The sequence below is a fragment of the Styela clava genome, chromosome 1, assembly GCF_964204865.1.
Source record: "Styela clava chromosome 1, kaStyClav1.hap1.2, whole genome shotgun sequence".
In the NCBI taxonomy this organism is placed as follows: Eukaryota; Metazoa; Chordata; class Ascidiacea; order Stolidobranchia; family Styelidae; genus Styela; species Styela clava.
In genome coordinates, this window is record NC_135250.1 from 21,064,161 (window position 1) to 21,082,640 (window position 18,480).

General features: G+C 34.7%; 2 protein-coding genes across 6 annotated transcripts; one reads left to right on the forward strand and one right to left on the reverse strand.

The window, feature by feature from the left end:
• The first annotated feature begins 2,260 nt into the window (after positions 1–2,260).
• Positions 2,261–7,847, forward strand: LOC120348522 (sulfotransferase 1B1-like). 4 transcript variants are annotated; one of them, XM_078111607.1, is made up of 7 exons: positions 2,261–2,492; positions 2,787–2,900; positions 3,514–3,623; positions 4,027–4,162; positions 4,490–4,605; positions 7,057–7,227; positions 7,660–7,847. In XM_078111607.1, the coding sequence occupies exons 1-7, from the start codon at positions 2,291–2,293 to the stop codon at positions 7,708–7,710; spliced, it is 900 nt and encodes a 299-aa protein (XP_077967733.1). In that variant the 5' UTR covers positions 2,261–2,290; the 3' UTR covers positions 7,711–7,847. The 4 variants fall into 4 exon arrangements, with proteins under 4 accessions (XP_077967733.1, XP_039274600.2, XP_077967736.1 ...); XM_039418666.2 differs by having other exon boundaries at positions 7,057–7,213; XM_078111610.1 differs by having other exon boundaries at positions 7,057–7,203.
• Positions 7,848–7,887: 40 nt separating this feature from the next.
• On the reverse strand, positions 7,888–15,123 carry LOC120348495 (protein regulator of cytokinesis 1-like). 2 transcript variants are annotated; one of them, XM_039418630.2, is made up of 9 exons: positions 14,984–15,123; positions 14,660–14,783; positions 14,192–14,413; positions 13,503–13,726; positions 12,272–13,126; positions 9,818–10,092; positions 9,467–9,622; positions 9,094–9,188; positions 7,888–8,894 (listed from the first exon to the last, which is right to left on the reverse strand). In XM_039418630.2, the coding sequence occupies exons 2-9, from the start codon at positions 14,753–14,755 to the stop codon at positions 8,700–8,702; spliced, it is 2,118 nt and encodes a 705-aa protein (XP_039274564.2). In that variant the 5' UTR covers positions 14,756–14,783; positions 14,984–15,123; the 3' UTR covers positions 7,888–8,699. The 2 variants fall into 2 exon arrangements, with proteins under 2 accessions (XP_039274564.2, XP_039274568.2); XM_039418634.2 differs by lacking the exon at positions 14,984–15,123 and having other exon boundaries at positions 7,890–8,891; positions 14,660–14,829.
• Positions 15,124–18,480: the final 3,357 nt, after the last annotated feature.

Genomic DNA, 18,480 nt, shown 5'->3' on the forward strand with positions numbered 1-18,480 from the left:
TGGAGCATCTTGAGATGCAATGCGGAAATAATATCTATATTCGAGAGATGTATCACTGCTTGATTTTTATAAAAAGTATTCATGAAGGAAATCTCTATCCAAATTTGACAAGTCATGCGAAAAAATTCACATCGATGTTTGGAAGTACATAGGCGTACGTACAATTATTTTTGAAAATGAACATTACAAAGAACAAGCTGAGAACTCGGATTGGTGATGCCCATCCAGTGTGCCGCCTTATGTCGCCTTATGCCATTTGTAATTTTTTTTTTTTTTCGGTTAGACGACTGAGTTCACAGTCTTCGCACGCTGTTTGAAATCTGAAATTTCAACTTTTGATCTGTTGAAAAAAATTTGTGATTCATTGGCCATCCGTTCGATTTTTAACATTCTAAAAATATATGTGGCCCGGCAAGACTTGCAATCCTCAATTTTGGCAGGCAAGCGACAAAAGGTTGCCGATCCCTGCCGTAGGCAAATAACCATGTACCTAAACAGGTTCCATCTAATTGCTGAATCGCACATAACAAACATTGGATTAATAATCAATAGATATGCAATATGTATCACGATGGTATCAGATTTAGAATGCAAGACAAGCGCAATTCGAGCGTAGTTGAATCTGCTACATTTCTGATGAGTATTACGTTTTTCGAACCAATTGATTGAACGGAATATAACCACCTTTATGCTCCCATTTTATTACGTGCGTAAGACGTAAGGGTAAGAGTGACAAGCACCACAAACATAATATGTCAGTTGTCAATTTGGATCTAAGCAGATATACACTCTTATTTACACACTTTTTTTCTCGAATGCGGTTAGGAATAAATGATGTTTGCAGTAATACAGAACAAGTTCATGTATGTAGAAATGCATCCAATATGTAGGGAGACTTTTTTAGGAAATATGGCTTAGTTTTACCTGATCAGTGTATTTACTAACAACGGTTCATACATTCTGTCACAGAGTATCGGTCTATCATCGCAAATAGCTTGTTTAGACTAAACCACAACCGCGTTGTAGCAGTTCAATTGGGGTGAATTCTGCATTCAGATGCGTGACGAAGCTTCTAGCATTTTATGTGGACCGTTTGTTAATATAACGTCGCGCATAAGTAACTTTTATCGACTTATAAAGTTTGACTTTAAATTTAGGCAAGTCGGAGTTTTAGAGGCAAGTTTATACCATTAGGTACCAAAGTTGTAACACAAGTGTGTTGTAAATGATAACTCTTAGGTAGCCGTTTAAAAGATTGTCTCGTTTTTTGGGTGAAACACTACTCCATTGTACCTATACGGGCGTGTGTATGTATTGCCCTTCTCTGTTCATGTTAGTAGGAAATTGTTAGAGATAAACAGAGAAAATTGCGGCGATGACTTAATCAAAGAAATAGAACACAGGCCAACAGCTCAGATAATTGTCGGTAGGCTGAAACATGAGGTACCAAAACTTTAAATAAACTTTATCTTAATTTCTTAGTTAAGATTCTATTTATATCTTGAGTTTATTATTCATCCAATAAATAATAAATTAGTGAAAGGGTGTTATCGTAATTCCGAAGTGATACTTGGGTGCTTGCCGCCGTACTAAAATGTATCGATTAGTTCTATACCAATTTTATAATCGATTTATATTCGATGAGTCGTTTTAGAGACATGGCGAATTGTAAATTTCATTTTTCTCAATAATTAGTGTAAAAAATGGATTACTGTCATTTCCGTGGAATTGTTGAATGAAAAAGGGAAAATATTTGTTGATTTATACACAATCTAATATGGACAGCATATAAGAGAACATGGTTGGGCAACATGACCTTGGCAATGTTGTTACATCAAAATCATTCCGCTATCGAATGTTTGGTTGGTGAATGTGGTTAATGTTTTACTCGAACACGATGTATAGAAATCAGGAATTTGGGAGTAATTGTTAGATAAAGAGCAGCAAACATAGTTTTTGGAGTTAAAAATATTAAAAAATATGTTTTAGAATATTGATTATTAGTATATATTATGAGGTCTTACTCTTGGCTGGCTGACGAAGATAATGGCATGGAATCTATGCCATAGAATAAATTATAGAATATTGCGCATTTGTAAGTCTCGTGAAAATCGATATAATGCTCTTTGTAAATATACATAAAAATGTTAGCTCATTTTCAAAATTGTCTTCTTGAAGCTTTGTACCTACCTTTAAATGTTTTATATAGTCAATAAATCAATATTAATATTTCTGAACGTTCGTATTATTTTGTAGTTTCTTTACAATATAAATCAAATAACATTTAAACATGCAAAATAATCTGGATCTTAACTCAATACAACTGCATTTAACGGAACATATGAAAAAGTTATCAATAGCGACTAACGGCCCAGAAGATTATAAAGGCTATCAATTCATGCCTGGATTTGGTTTTGAAGCCACTAAGTATGCCCACGATGAATGGAACATCCCTGAAAATTCAGTTTTTGTCTCAAGCTTTCCAAAAACAGGTGAATATTGTTTCATTTATCAAAAACTGTGGCCGCACGAGGGATGAATACCATTAGCATTGATTTTCAGTTTCATGCCCGAAATGCAGGTTCGTTTTTCTTATCCAAGACAAAATAATGTATAAAATAAAAGTATAAAGAATGGAATTAAAAAATAAGATATTCCAGTATAATATTGTTTTTTTTTACTAAATACTAGACTTCTTCAATTTTTGCTACACTTTGGCTATTATTTGTACTGAAACGAAATCATTAGTTAACATTTAATTAATTTTCAAAATGGTTGCGTGATAGGTACGGCATGGTGTATGGAAACTGTAAAACAAATATTGTACGGCAAAGATAAGAAACTTCTAGATATGTATTGTGCTGTTCCGATGCCAATGTTTCTGTTAGAAATGAGTTTCCGTAAGTAAATTTGTTTCCGTATATACATAATATACATACATACATAAATATAAGTACCAAACGTCAAGTCCACAGCCATTCATCGTTAGAGTCTTTGGTCAAGACCAACTAATTGCATATTATATCGCTGATATAAATTGAGTCCCAACTCTACTCAGTCACAATTCCGTTTTTTTCTAGTCCAGTTAATTAATGGCAAAGTGCTTCATTTCAAATACTCTAATCAAGTAAATCTTGGTAAGTATGAATTCATTTAATCTGGAAGGCCATTGCCATTCTGATAGTCGGTAAAAAAAATAACCCAATTCGACTTAATGAATCGGGTCTAAATAGTCCAAACAAGTAAATTCAATAAAATTATAGTGATCCGAATACATATTTATACTTGACTAATATTGATAATACATCCGTGTCGTATGGTCGTCTTTTAACTGGAATATACATTGAAGCCCAATTTACATTTTGTGAAAATTCAATAACACCTCTCACAAAGAAATATCAGGTTAAATCAGGTTTGGAAAGCAATTTTTGCACGTGTGTATACATAATTACGTATAGTATGATGATGATGATAGTATAAATGATATAAAAATATTTAAACCACCAAATTTAGCGGGAAAATTCGATGTGTTTGACAAACTACCGCATTCGACAAAAGTGTTTGCGACTCATTTACCAGTGGAACTTTTCAATTATGAGAAAATGAGAAGATCAAACAGTAAGGTATGTTAACGCAATCGATATTTTTATTTTATCTTTATCGCGTATTTTTATTGCGTAAATATGCACCACCAACAAAATTACAACTAACGCATACTGAAACGCATTCTGAATCATAAATTACTTCTTCTGTATCAAAATTTAGCCTTAGCGAAAGTGTTTGTGGTTCGAACAGCATCCACAAAGACGAGAATCAAACACACGCAAGTTAATGATACTTTAAAACCATTTATAAAATCATTTGAAGTGGCACAATATACAAGTAGTACAATATATACTACCCCGAAGGGCCATTCGCTAAACTTGATTTCGAAATTATACAGAATTAAAAAATATTGCAATATCAACCCTGAATTTATACCGGCTTCGCAGTAATTTTACTATTATGTTACTGTTACTTTCGTAGATGATATACGTCATGCGCAATCCCAAAGATCAAGCTGTTTCCTGGTTTCATTTCTCCAAGAAAATACCACTGCCTGATGAAACTAAGAAGCAAATGGGAGAAGAGTGGAATAAATTTTTCCATAATTACGTAAATGGTATAATTAAATGTACTGTATAACAATTCTGCTTGAAATAAACAAAAGTATTTTTCATTTATATTCATTTTAGGGCCTGTTTGCAAAAAAAGCCCGGATCAGAGTTTCAATAGAAATACTTTTTATTGAGTAAACTCTGCGGGAATTAATTGCGAGCCCCAACATATCGCTTACGTTGTAACGTATGCTTAAACTATGCGTGTACATGATAAACGAGTAGCAATTGTCTGTGCAAGGCACTAGATTCTGAACTCAACGTGTTTTTATATCGTGTATTATACAAAAATTGAAATAATGATAGATTTACATTTGAGATATTCTTTTCAGGACAACATCCACAATGCAATAAAGAAGGTCAGTGGTATCCAGACCACATCAAGGAATGGATGAAATATAAAAATGATGAAAACTTTCTCGTGGTTGTGTACGAAGATATGAAAACGGTAAATATTTTTTGGCAAAATATTTAAATGTCCGCCCGGTCATGTGCCGGTACGGTAAGGTCTGTGCTTAATAAGCACTAAGCACCAAATAGATCGATGGACAGGCGTGGCGGGGGTATACAAGCCCGGCGAAATATAGTGTTGCAATAAATTATAATAAAACAGCAACAATTTAAGTGAAATACCAACTCTCATAGAACTCGAATTTTTTTTTTAACAAACAAGAGAGCGATGCTCAAATATATGGACACGAAGGCCAAAACGAAGTAGTATAAAGTTCAATATGCCACAGTAGACTACCGATACCGCAGTCATCACTACTTCGCTTGACTAACGCGAACGCAAGACTGCCACAGGGCGAACATTTTTAATTTTTATGACGCCCACAGTGGCCACAGAACTTTTTGAAATAAATAAAAGTAATAAAGAAAAAAATACAATATCAACTACTGCAAATTTTGAAGCAATTGGTTCAGTAGTTAATGAGAAGAGCGATTTCTTTTCATACAGAGAAGAAAAGAAATACTATCAAAATGAACAACAACTTAATAATAACAAAACTATCCATATGTTTACATTTCGTGTCCAATAACTGTGATAGCGTCTCCAGCAATGTTCCCTCTAATTTTTTGTAGTATGTGTGCGCAGAAATTTCGGTGTGTGCGCACTTTTTTGGAAATGACTAATATTTGTGCAAAAACCAATGAAGAAATTTTGTCGTTCTAACCGGGTAATGGGTGGGCCAACAACAAACTTTCTCAACCTGCCAACCGAGCACATTTTTACATTACATCGAAATACGTCTGTGCGCAGTAAAGTATGCGTGTGAGCAGCCTCTGAAAGCTGTGTGCGCGCGCACACGCGCACACCTTAGAGGGAACACTGGACTCTCCAGTCATCTTTGAGTACTGAAATTTTAAAATTCATTGATACATTATTTGCAAGACTAGCGATTTTATTTCTCGACAACAAAAATCTTCTCAAAAATATTAACAACAAAAATTTAGCAAAGCGGACCATATGTACACTTCATTTTCAATAACATACACACATGCGAATAAACCATATATATATATATATATATGTATTTATCTATTTTATCGTTTTGGTCGGCAACACGGGGTTATTTTCGCTGTATTTGGGCGTCGAAAATATTTGGGCAACATTTTGCTGTCGCCCAAATAATTTGGGCTTTATTTTTTTTATGAATCCCGTGATCAAAAAATTTCCAACATTACCCTCAAATATCACCATAAAATGTTGAATATGAAATTCGAGCAAAAAAACTCTGGTTTTTGTCGTCAGTTTCTAGGCCTAACTATCTTTCATGTAGTTATTTTTGCTAAACTGTGGCTACAAATATATATCATGATTTTCTCTTTTCTAACTTCAATACTTTTTATTCGACCAGAATTGGAGGATTAAAATTTTGCTATCGTATTGTATTCCAATGATTCATCAGAAACTTTATCTGGAAGTTATGACACTGTTATGGTAAATTTCACCCTGATAAAATGTGCAAATTTGCAGACGAGACTTATGTCATATAATGTCTGTGTCTGCTTTGTCAAGAGAGATGAGAAGTTGGTTTTAGTTAACTAGCGATTTAAATCAAAGATGAATTTAGTTTGTACATAACGATAACGTTCGCTTTACCGTACTTGGCATGGATTTCCAATATTTATTCGATTGGATGGCGATACTTTTTTAATTGCTAATATAATAAATTATCAGTGACTATAACCAATGACTATATATATATTTCTTGCGGTGTCGACCATTTCCAATGATGTTCCTCATTTCCGCAAATAGGCTAAAAAAAAGTAGTCTCTCGGAATTGGGCAACTCGACTATATTTTGAACAAACTGTATTACTTGCGTGAAATTTTGTCACACAACTTTTTATTGAATACCGCTGAAAATAGCTCACTATTTGCTAAAGAAAACGAGAGGCCCAATTGCAGCATAAATTAGCATGTAACCACAACGAAGCAAAAAGATAAATATATATATGTTCAATATAACTTTTTGCAAGGATGGTGACTTCTCACCTGTTAAAATATGTCTGCAGTTTTAAATATGTTTTAAATGATAAACTAGAATTTGGTTGGAAACCGAAGACTTATCGATCGGAGGTTAAGGGATCCCCCAAAACAGTGGTCTTACTCCATAGTGACACCGTGTGTCCAATCACTAATTAATTAATAACTCGCTAATTATGCGACATAATCCATCCAAAATCGATAGGCTCCTGTTCCGAACTATGACGAATGCACATGCAATTTGGAGCAGATTCAACCTCGCTTTCGTGAGATATCGCGTGTATCTAACAGACAAACAAACAAACAAACAGACAAATACCTATCAACATACTTACCAATCTTAAGATCGATAAGTAATGAGTGTATTTGTGTGTGTTTTATTTGAATTAATATCTGAAACTAATTCCAGAATTTTCAAAGTGAGATTCGTCGAATCGCTAAGTTCTTAGACGTAGATATTGGCGACAATGATGTCGCTAATGTTGCTGAAGTATGTTCTATCAAATCGATGAAGGAACAAGCAGATGTTGAGAAAACAGGATTTTTGAAGATTAATGTACGGAAAGGTATGATTATGACGGTGCGTTTTCGCGTGGAAGAATTTTTTAACCCTATCAACGTATGAAAATGTGTTGTTCAATACATGGTTACCAAATTCCTAAATATTTTATTTAAGACGAGTTAATCCAACAAATATTACCGACGGTTGCACTTGAATCCCAGTTTTTACGAAAGACAAAGTTGAGACTAGTCAAATGAAATTTGGCTTTTTATTTTTTCCAGCTGTTAGTATTTGATACGCATTTGATACTGGCGAACTGCCGCGTTATATTTTTGCGATTCATGATGACAAACAATAGTGTCACCATAAGCTGAGGGCTCCCGTTTCTATAAGCTTTGTTCGCAACTCATGTGGCAATACTCGTTGACTGTCTAACGCTAACGATACTTTGCAATTAATTTCCCACAACCAACACTGCTGGAGGTGCGTAAATGTGTACTTTTCATCCAGGAGAGATCGGTGGGTGGAAAAACCAGTTCACAGTGGCGCAATCTGAACTAATGGATAAGCTGATAAAAGAACAACTAGGCGACACTGGCATCGAATTCACATACGAGATATGATTGAATGGGAACTGAACCTCGTGATCACGAATAAAGCAAAATGACTTTGGTCACACTTATCGTCGTTTCGTCTTTTTTACCAACTTTCAAGACATCAATTTTTTCATTAATGTTGTATTTTACATGCCGAAAAATATATTACTCGGTAAGCAAGCAAATGAAAACACTCAAGTTTAATGAAAAGTTGAAAAGTCAGTTGACTTCTAGTTGACTAGAAGATATTTACGCCCAAGATGAGAAAACAAAGCGTTTAGTAACAAAGGATCGTCTTACAAGAGGTCGAAAATACGTAGATATAAGCGTTTAAGCCATTTGGAATGAATGCTGAAACTTCAATTAAATATGGCCACGTGTGTGCTATCAAAACCTATGAAATAAAGGCATCCATGCGAAACAGTGCAACATGATTGGGTGAGCGAATGTTTATAAAACAATATTTACAAACAAATGTACTAACATTACACACATACAGCAACACATATTGTTGCAGAGATAGGTAAACGTTTATAATAATGGGTAGATTATCATTTAGCTTAATGTTGATGAATTATCAAAAAAAGGCCATTTTGATCACAACAGGAACAAGGAGTAGGACAAACGAATGTACTTACATTACAAACATACAGTATCACATCTTGTTTGAAGTTACAGATATAGATGGAGTTGGCAGATATAGGAAAACGTCCATAACGATGGTTAGATTATCATTTAGCTAAATGTTGAAGAATTATTGAAAAAAAAATCAATTGGATCACAGCAAGGAGTAGGACAAACAAAGGTACCAACGTTACAAACATACAGCATCACATTATGTTTGGAGTTGGGGATATAGAAACAGTTATAATGATGGGTAGATTACCATTTAGCTGAATGTTGAAGAATTAACAAAAAATGTCATTTTGATCACACCAAGAGGTAGGCATCATTTTATCTAACTTTTCTGCTTGGTATTATACTACTCCTCGCATTTCTCGGTCTGTCACCCAACAATTCACGATCAAAATCATGCTGACTCACTGTTGAAAATCTGGCACTGACACTCTGGTCCATACATGATGGTCTACTTTCGATTGTTTCACTCAACATTGATAGTGTACTTTGCTCTGCACGGCTGCTTATCTGCTGAAAGCGAAATGTATTTAATTTACATTTGTAATAACTATTTCTAGTATGTACAGTATATGTGATTTTACATCACTTGGTTTGGGTCAGTATAAGGGCACTCCAGATTTAATTCAAATATCTGGAAGTCAATAAAAGATATCTTAGTTCATAATGAACCATCCATTTTCAATGAAACAAAGCAAAAAAAAGTTCTTACGAATCCACCAGTGGCAATTCGAGTGCTTTCGTGGCGTCTCTTTGGCGTGAACATTTTTGATGGATTCGTTGCTGACGGCAAAGGTAAACGGCTACCTGTATGGTTGAAAGGGGTTTAAAAATTTTGGCAAAAAAAATATGATCATGGTTTCAAATTCATCGCAAAACGAAACATAGCCTCGGAAAGAAACAAGACCGTTAAGTCGGGAACCATTGTCGTACAATAAGAACAAGTATTTTAATTAAATAGAATTCTATTCGTGCGGGAGATCTCGATTGAAGCATTACTAAATTGCACATTTTTTGCCAGTGTCCTATTACATTTCTATTATGAATTTATATTTATTATTAGTTTAAATGAGGTAAATGCTTGCCTGGTTTATAAGCAGATAACTTAGAATGTTGTGTTGCGTTATCCTGTACCATGCAGCTAAGCGATTTTGATCGTCTACGCATTTTTCGATTTGCAAATGTTCCACTTGTTGACGGTTCCAGCAGATTGTCGGTGGTAGCAGAACTTTTTCTGCAACCTGTATATTTCAAATAAATATGAATTTATTAAGCATACAGATTTCAAAATAATATGAAAAACAACATTTACGTATATTTATGCACAGAACACAATTTCTACTTCATTTGCCTATGCCTCGACTTGACACAATAAAATGTGGTTTTACAAAATGTCCCCTGAGCTGCAATATAAATTTGTACATATGGATACCTACTTATGTTCGTTTTCAGTACTTTTGACGTATATTGTTTTATTGCGACTCCGACCTTTGTCATCTTCTTAACTTTAGAATCCTTAGACGTAGTTGTTTTTGGTGCAACTGGAGGTTTATTAGGAGAATATCTCATCGAACCCCAGGCTGTAAGTTTGACCTCTCCCAATGTGGAACCGTTTTGCGATGACGTAGCAGTGTCGTCATCATCTTTGCTCAAAATTATTTTAATATCAGTTCTTGACTTCTTCGCCCTATGATGATTCGAGCTGCCGTACCTGATGATAGATAAATTTTGAAATTATAGCAATGATTTTAAGAAAGTTCAATATTATGCTAATCTAGTTATACGGACGATTTAAAAATTCCTTTTGGGAAGAAATATATAGTTTTGGGCTTTTTGGTCATAAATGAACAAACTTGCAAAAAAAAAGACGTACCGATTAACATATTCATTAAAATAGCAGCCTGATTTTTCTTACTTCAATCTTGTAACTAGCTTGTATTATGGACTAAAATGACTATCAATGCTCAATGCAATGACGATACTCTTGACAATATGACGAGTTGATAATAGACAATACATCTGAGTAATGAGTGCCCTTCAGGTTGGCTAGCAAAAAACTCATGTTGCTTAAAAAGCCTGGCGTCCATTGACACATGGCTTAAAATTTGAGTATTGAAATTCTAATGTATGAGCAACAATGGTAAACAACAACATCGGGCATGCTGAAAGCTAATTATAGAAAGTTTGTAGTACATGTTCGCAGCTAGCAGAACGTTTATATATATTGAAAGATGACGTGCGAGTGAACTAACAGTATTGTATTGTATTGCGTAGTGTTTTGTTGGGACGTATTCTTGCAATCATTAGCATCCACAAATTGGTTAGCTATTTTTATAATTAGCCTAGGGCAGGGGTGGGCAAAGCGCTAATGCAGCAACAGAAGTATCACTGATATAGAATAAGAAAAAGGTTGCCCCTGGCCTAGGGTATCAACCATGGCCTAGGGCATAGGTTCTCAAAGTGCTCCGTACGGAGCCCCAGGGCTCCGCGAGAGAAACCCAGGGGCTCCGCGAGCTATTCGATTACTTTTCAAAATAATGACTAGTTTTGTAACTGTTCAAAGAAGCAATAACAACTTTGATAAAATGTGACAACAATATAGCCTCGAAATATGGCAAAGAGGCGCAATTAAAAAATAAAAATATTATTTATAAGCTGGAGCACAGCCAGGATTCTCAAGAGGTGGAGATTTGAATCGGAAATTTCCGCGCAACATTCTTTGCGATTATAAAAAACGGATAACGAGATTTCTGTTGCGTAAAATATTCAATGTTTGGCCGATGCGAGCATTTAAAGTGTCTTGTCGTAATAATTCAATTGTACTCATAGTTACTCAAGTTTCATTCGAGATTACTATTGGGATTACTAAAATGAAAGAATACTATTCTAAAAATTCATAAAATACGTGATAAACTGCCAACTATAAATAAATTGGAGTCGTATTTTTGCGATCTTGGAATTTGTCAAACTTGATTTGTTCTTTTGCACTCGAGATTATTATTAAGCAAGATATCGTCGTCTAAAAAATCACAAGATCTGGGCAAAATACGATTGGACTTTATTTTAATGCATGCGGCTCCGTCGGTAGTTTCAAAATAAAAAAAGGTAAATCGCGCACACAATTGACTGTGTTTCGATTTCGCAGTTACTATATACGATGAATAAATATTTTAGAATGCCGTTTTTCAATTAAGAAATTTGGGTTGCGGATTTACCTCTTTATTATTAATTATTATTTTTAGCATTTCGTCGCCGATGACTATATGGTAACATGTTTTTCACATTGAATTCATAATTCCCCACGAGAACAAAAAAGCAATTATCGTCGTCATTGTGGAACAATACATGTATATGCCGAAGAAAAGTTTTGATTTAGAGAGAATAAACACCGGCGTAAAGATGTTTAAAAACATGCCATGCTGACGAAAACTATCGGTGATTGTAACAAAATGCAATCGCGCACGTTATTAGCGGCCTTTTAAGTCTTCCGAAAATGTCAGAAGGGAAAAGATTCGACCCCTAGTTTATTAATATGTTTGTCAAGTGTCAAATTTACAGCTTTAGTAAGAGTATATATAATTTATCTTTGAAATTTTGATTTATTTAAGACTTGCATTAACCCCATTAAAAAAAGGTTTAGCATTTAAATCAAGTTAAGTACTTTTAACTTACTCAGGAATATTTATCGGAAAGCTACAATTTTAACATTTCGTTTGGGGCTCCGCGAATAATAGTCAACCTTTTCAGGGGCTCCGCAACACCAAAAGTTTGAGAACCCCTGGCCTAGGGTATCAACCATGCGAACAACTGCATTTCCTTTGGGCTATTAATAAATAAAAAACCGGCCATATTTTTTGAAATTTGGAGTAAAGTCTAAATTCTAAGCTTACTTCATTTCGGTTTCCAGTTTTCGTTTCTTTTTCTGTTGCTCTTGCGTCTGTTCATTTTCTTTTTCTTCCCTTACTCCTTTTCTAAAGTCATCAACAGTTATTCCATCAATAAGAAACTCGCCATTATTCTCTTCCCACATGGCAATGTCTTTCATCATAGCTGCTGTTATTTTAGGCAATGATTTTTCCAAAAGTTTCCGTTTTTTCTCTTCATTGAGAAGATTGCCTCCTCGATTTCTGAGACGAGAAGGGTCTTTCGCTTTGATCGCGAATGCTTTCAACTCATTAACCGTGTCTCTCCAAGAATAGACTTTTTCTAAAATAGGTTGCCTACTTTGGAGTAGAATTTTAGTTTCTTCCAATGTATTTGTTATCAAGTCAAGGGATTCTTCAGAAACTGGCTGGTTTACAAAAATTTCTAAATCGGGAGCCAATAAGCGAGCTTGTCGTCTTATATTATGTAGCTCATTTAAAGTTTTTTCTGTCAAGTTTTGAAGAGAATTACGGCGCAGTTCTTTTAGCTTATCTAGTTCGGCGTATAAAATTGCCAAGTTTTTTTGTTTTAAACCGTTAGCCTCATTTTCAATTTTGACTCTCTCTTCAACCGATATTTCCATAAGATCCCACATTTGAGTTACTTTCAACTTTATATCTAATATTTCTTTCTCTCGTTCATCCCTGGAGTTTTTGGTATTTTTCTCAAGTTGTCTCAAACGATCCATGTTCTCGTTTGTGACAATAAATGCATCATCCGGTTCCACTAACAAATTGATTTCAAATGTGTCATCAGGCGATATTCCGAGCTCTGTCATCCACTTGGCAACGCGTGGTCGAGTTTCTCCGAATTCTTGCAGACTGAAGAACGAAGCAAAATATGATTCATTATATTTTGCACATCGGTTATTTACAATCGGAAATTTTTTTTATAAAATAATACCAAAAAATAATTTAGGTGCATTTGCGCCAGTGAATTTCCCTTTTTGGGTGTAAAATCTGATTTTCATTCAGTGTTCCGTAAAAGACCTCCGAACGTTCCGTATAGAATTGTTGTTTCACAATATTTTTCCGACATATTAACCAATTAATCAGCACGAACTTGATTTTGGAAAGAGTCGGTTGCGTTATAATAAGAATATATGAACTCTGAAATCCCAGAATCTCTTTTGTGGTTTCATTTGTGGTTTGCGGATACATGTTTGAAAACAAAAGCTAAGTTACTTGAAATACTCACCGTTTGTCCTTTTCTTTTTTGAGATCATTGGATGAATTTAACAAGTTGTCAATCTCAAGAATTGTTGGTATCCTGTCTCCAAATTTCACAAAGGTAAGCTCGTGTGGAATAGAGGATACTTCACGCGATAAATTCCGGCATTCGTCGATGAGCTTAGTTGTTTTTTGAATTCTTTTCACTTTGAGTTTTTCTAATACTTTGATTGTGTCTTCCAGTCGCTTATTCTAAAAAAAAATCGGGATGGAATACCACACTACTGGTTTTATATGAACTATAAAGACCTTAATAAACATAATATAATATTGAAGAATAAACTCTTTGAAATTACAACACATACTCAAGCATTACGTTACAGGATATACATGTAATCGTTTGCGTTATATATAAACACGATATAGAGTTGCCAATCGATTTGGCCCTACTGAGTTTTACAATATCGATTCCCACTCATAGCTAAAATGTTCAGGGGACCCGCCTAAATTTTAAACCGAATGAGTGCTTGAAATTGAAGGTGTTTGCAAGCCAGCGTATGTACCTGCAAGTACGGTAGAGTAATTTCACTTGTTTAGTTATTTTAGGGAACTTAATTTACATTTAAATTATTGAAAATGAGTGAATTTTTACTTTTTGTAAAATTTGCATATTCACTAAAGACCCATATTTACACAAACAAAGGCAGATAATTTGACCTTAACCAAAATAGTTTCACTCATTGCTTCAGAAGGCGCTTGTTTGATTAATATTTCTTCTTGCTCGCTGAGTGTTCCCAATTTTTCTTGTAAGATTTCTGATATTTGTTCGTTTGCACGAATATTGTCGGAAATTCGTTTTTCCGTTGCTGATTCTTCTTTGACCATGTTTTCCACAAGAAAGCGTAAGTGATTCACACAATCACACCGCCGATCTTGTACCTGAAAAATTAATGTGATGATAATGTTTATAACTTCATTTCAATCTTTATCAGTCTTTTTAATTAATCTCCATTGTTCATCTTTGGTAAAATCAAACTTGCTATATGCTAAAGTTATCACGTTGAAAATGACAATATTTGACGTGTGATATCATCTTAAATCTGATTGAACATTGAAATTCAGTCACCTATTGACTCATGAGATCATAACAGTTGTCCTCTAAAACTACCATTATGCAACTCTTACTTTATTTTCTGGTATTCCAAGACGTTTCCAAATATCTTCAAGAATAATCATGTTGCGATTGAGAATACAATTTATCTCACGTTTTGTTTCTTCCATCCTGCTTTCATAAAAGTACTCGCAAGAGCTATAAATAATCGTCACAAAAAACTAGATAGCCATTTGAGAGAATCTATATATAGCGAACGAATGTATTAGCAGATGCTCACATTGATTATTCAACTAATATACCCAGTAATCAACTTCATTTTGCCAATTGAATTACATTGCTTTCATTAAGCTTTGTATATTATAAAATACTATGAACTAGTCTTCAAACCTACTCACTGAGCATGACTGTGAATAACTCCTCTGTGCAACTTCACGTTAAAGTTACCTTGCGTTTGCCACGCTTCGATTTTCGCATAAATTGTTGACGCTGCTAAAACCAAAAGCCTTCAGTGTCCTTGCTTCATTTCCGAGACGTCACAAGGAAAAACATTTTGTTTATAATCGTACGGCACACGTAATAAGGCAGATGATTGGCTCTCCAATTAAAGAGAAAATTAGGCAAGTGGGACTGATTGTTTTGCGCAATAAAATCACGAGAGCTTTGCTCAAATATATGGGCAGTGGACACGAAAGCCAAAACGAAGTAACATCAAATCTTTCACAGTACCGTAGTCTGACAATCACATCGCTGAAATGCGGTCATGGAACCACGGTGAGGTTCGCATTTTTCAATTTTGATTTCGTCATCGCACATAAAAACGAATCCCAGTCTAGCGAAAAATACACACTTCAACCATTGAAAATTCCAAAGCAATTGGTGCTGCGAAAAGCCATTTTTTCATAACAATAAGAAGAAAATACTAACAACATAAAAACACAGCAATTCATTCGTACATTTTGTGTCCAACATGAGGTAACGCAGTGTTCACGACTAACACGATGTTAGTGTGTTATGTTTGGCTTTTTACACTGATAGTTTAAAGCTTTTGTGCGCAACGCGTGGCAACATGCCAACACCATTAGTAATTAATAACCTAGAATTTCCATTTTTACTTGAGGCGTCATTGACAGATTTTTTTCCTCTGTCCATAATTCTATGTCGTTTTGCGAAGACACAAAAAGAAATTGTATTAACATGAAAATTTTTATTTGACGTGTTTGGCTTGAACTATTTTGGGTAACTATCGTTAAACTACGTAAAACACCATTAGTACATATTTAATCAGTATTTTAACGGAGAAATGAAAAACGCATTCATCACTGAAATGCTGGGTCCTCATGCCGAAATCTGAAATGACGACTTCGAGGAAGAAAGTCAACATTATCTGTTGCCGATGACCGCTTGAGGGATTTTGCGTTCGCTTGGCCAAACGTATAGTTTTTCAGGAAATAAATTTCAACCAAGATGTCCGCTACGGCGCATGATTTAGTAATATTTGTGAGAAAAGAGAATCGACGGAGGTTCGATCGAAAGCATGCACAGGAATAATCACACTGGAAAACGAGATCAGCTATTATAACGTAATGATAAAATCGAAATAACTCGGGGACTCGAGAGTATCGACCATCAGTCACCCGCCTCACTTCCAACCCTAGATGAAAACTGTATTTAGATGCTGTATATACCCTATGACATTCATTAGAATTATTCCATTCAGTAAAAACATTCGAACATCCATCGAAACTTTTTTCAGTGAATTCGTTATCATTTCATGAGAGATTCAGATGCAAGTCAATAAGATATACCAAGAAAAACCAATTTTTTAACCGCAGCTAAATACTAAATATATATATCTCTTGAGGATATCGATCTCGCTGGCGGTTGTAGTTTTTCCTTAAAAAAGGTACGATAAAGTGGTCGTTTATAGAAAAAAGTTGTACTGACTTGATGATAGACTTTTTGATAGGTATTCGATATCCGATACGAATTCATAATCCAAAACGGCTACATAATCCGCTAGTATATGTCGCCTCCTTTCACACTGAAAAATGCCACATATTTTTACTCAATTCTGTATTATTCAGTATGGTGAACCAGTGATTTCCCTACACCCCCTAATTTTCGGGTGTGACACCATACTTTGATGCCTAATCTAGATAAAATTGTATTCGAACATGCAGAAAGTGACTCATATGCCGTTGAAGATGATCAGTCAAATACATAACACATTTATATAAGTTACAAATAGTTTTATCACTAATAACAAAATATCTCCCCCCCCCCCCCCCACGAATATATTCACGAATTTGTTGAAATTCACCAAATTTGCTGAGCCAATAATTCTATCGCTTAAACTGAAAATCTTCAATAGCGTATCTGACACGAAACTAGCACATTTCATGGATAACAGCAAATCAGCAAATACAACAGTTCAGTGACATTTGTAACTGTTAATCAGACATATTCGGTTTACTGTTTTGTCATGTCTTGCTGTTTGAATTTTAAAATCTGTGTGGGTAGTTTAGCAGTTTTTTTCATTCTAAAAGTTCAGTTAGTCATAGAAAGGTTCACTATGGACTTAAAAAACATGTATGATGGTATTCATACAGTGCTGTTTAGATCAGTGCTCTTTGTGCTTTTGTTATTTTGGAACCCCTGATATAATTTTTCGTTTTTTATGGAACCCTAATTAACAAAATAAAAATAAAAAACACGAAATACTCGTGACACGAAATAATTGTAATTCAAATATTTCTACTTCAACAACGAAACAGAAAGAATGTAACAAACGTTAAAATCAATGACTAGGTTGTTTTTGCATTTACTTTGCAATCTTGTTGAATCGTGATATTTCGCGCCTAAATTTGAACACACTAGCCAAAACTTTGCCACGAGACAGCCAACGAACTTCTGTATGTAACAGAAGAGTGTTATTATCAGCATCCATTTCTTCACACAGTTTTTCAAAAACTCTGGTCAAAAAATCTTTCTTTTACCACTACATTTTATGTAATTCCAACAATAGTTAGTTGCATAACAACGACTAAAGTGACGCAACAACCGAATATATTTCTGTTTTGTCTATTAACTGCACTATGACTAAACCTCCTGTTTAACGAACTGGCCTACTTGGAGTTTGAATGCGACACGGTGGTCTAAGAATATTTATAATGACTCATCAACATGCTGGAGCAAGAAATGATTTCCCCCCCAAAAAAACGGAACACCTAAGGAAGCCTATAAACTCACGGAACCCCACTGCATGTATTGCGGAACCCCTGTTGAAGAGCACTGGCTTAGATAGTAAAAGACTTTGATGTAAGGTAACTTTGAAATAAAAACACATTTTGGTTCCTCTGAAGGACATCCGCATACTTATGAGGACTGAAATACAAGATCAGAATGCAATCAGCCTCACTCAATCGAATACTAAAATGCTGGATTATCTTGAATGTAGACAAATGTAATTTTGTTCTATATCACCGGATTACTTTAGCAAAAATGGTCTATACGAAATTTTAACGATACCTGTGTAAAAAGTTGTTCGCCTCTCACTTCCTATTGCATCATTATTGGGAATCTTGTGTTTGGGGTATGTAAGTATGATAACAAGACGAACATATATGGATATTTTTGATTTGCTAGGTCTTCTCCATCCCTTGTCATTCAGCATAATATTTGAACATACGAAGTCTACAGTTTTCTTGTACTTAAAAAATTCTTACCGAGCTAGCTTTATGATCCTGTCTCGTTACAAGGAAAGATTTAAAAGGAAACGATTTTTGTTTTCAACAGGCAGACTTAAATACCTAACTATTTTCTTATTTATTTCGTTTAATATTCAAATTTCCTTGCGGAAATGTATGAATCATACGAAAACACCTGATTTCAA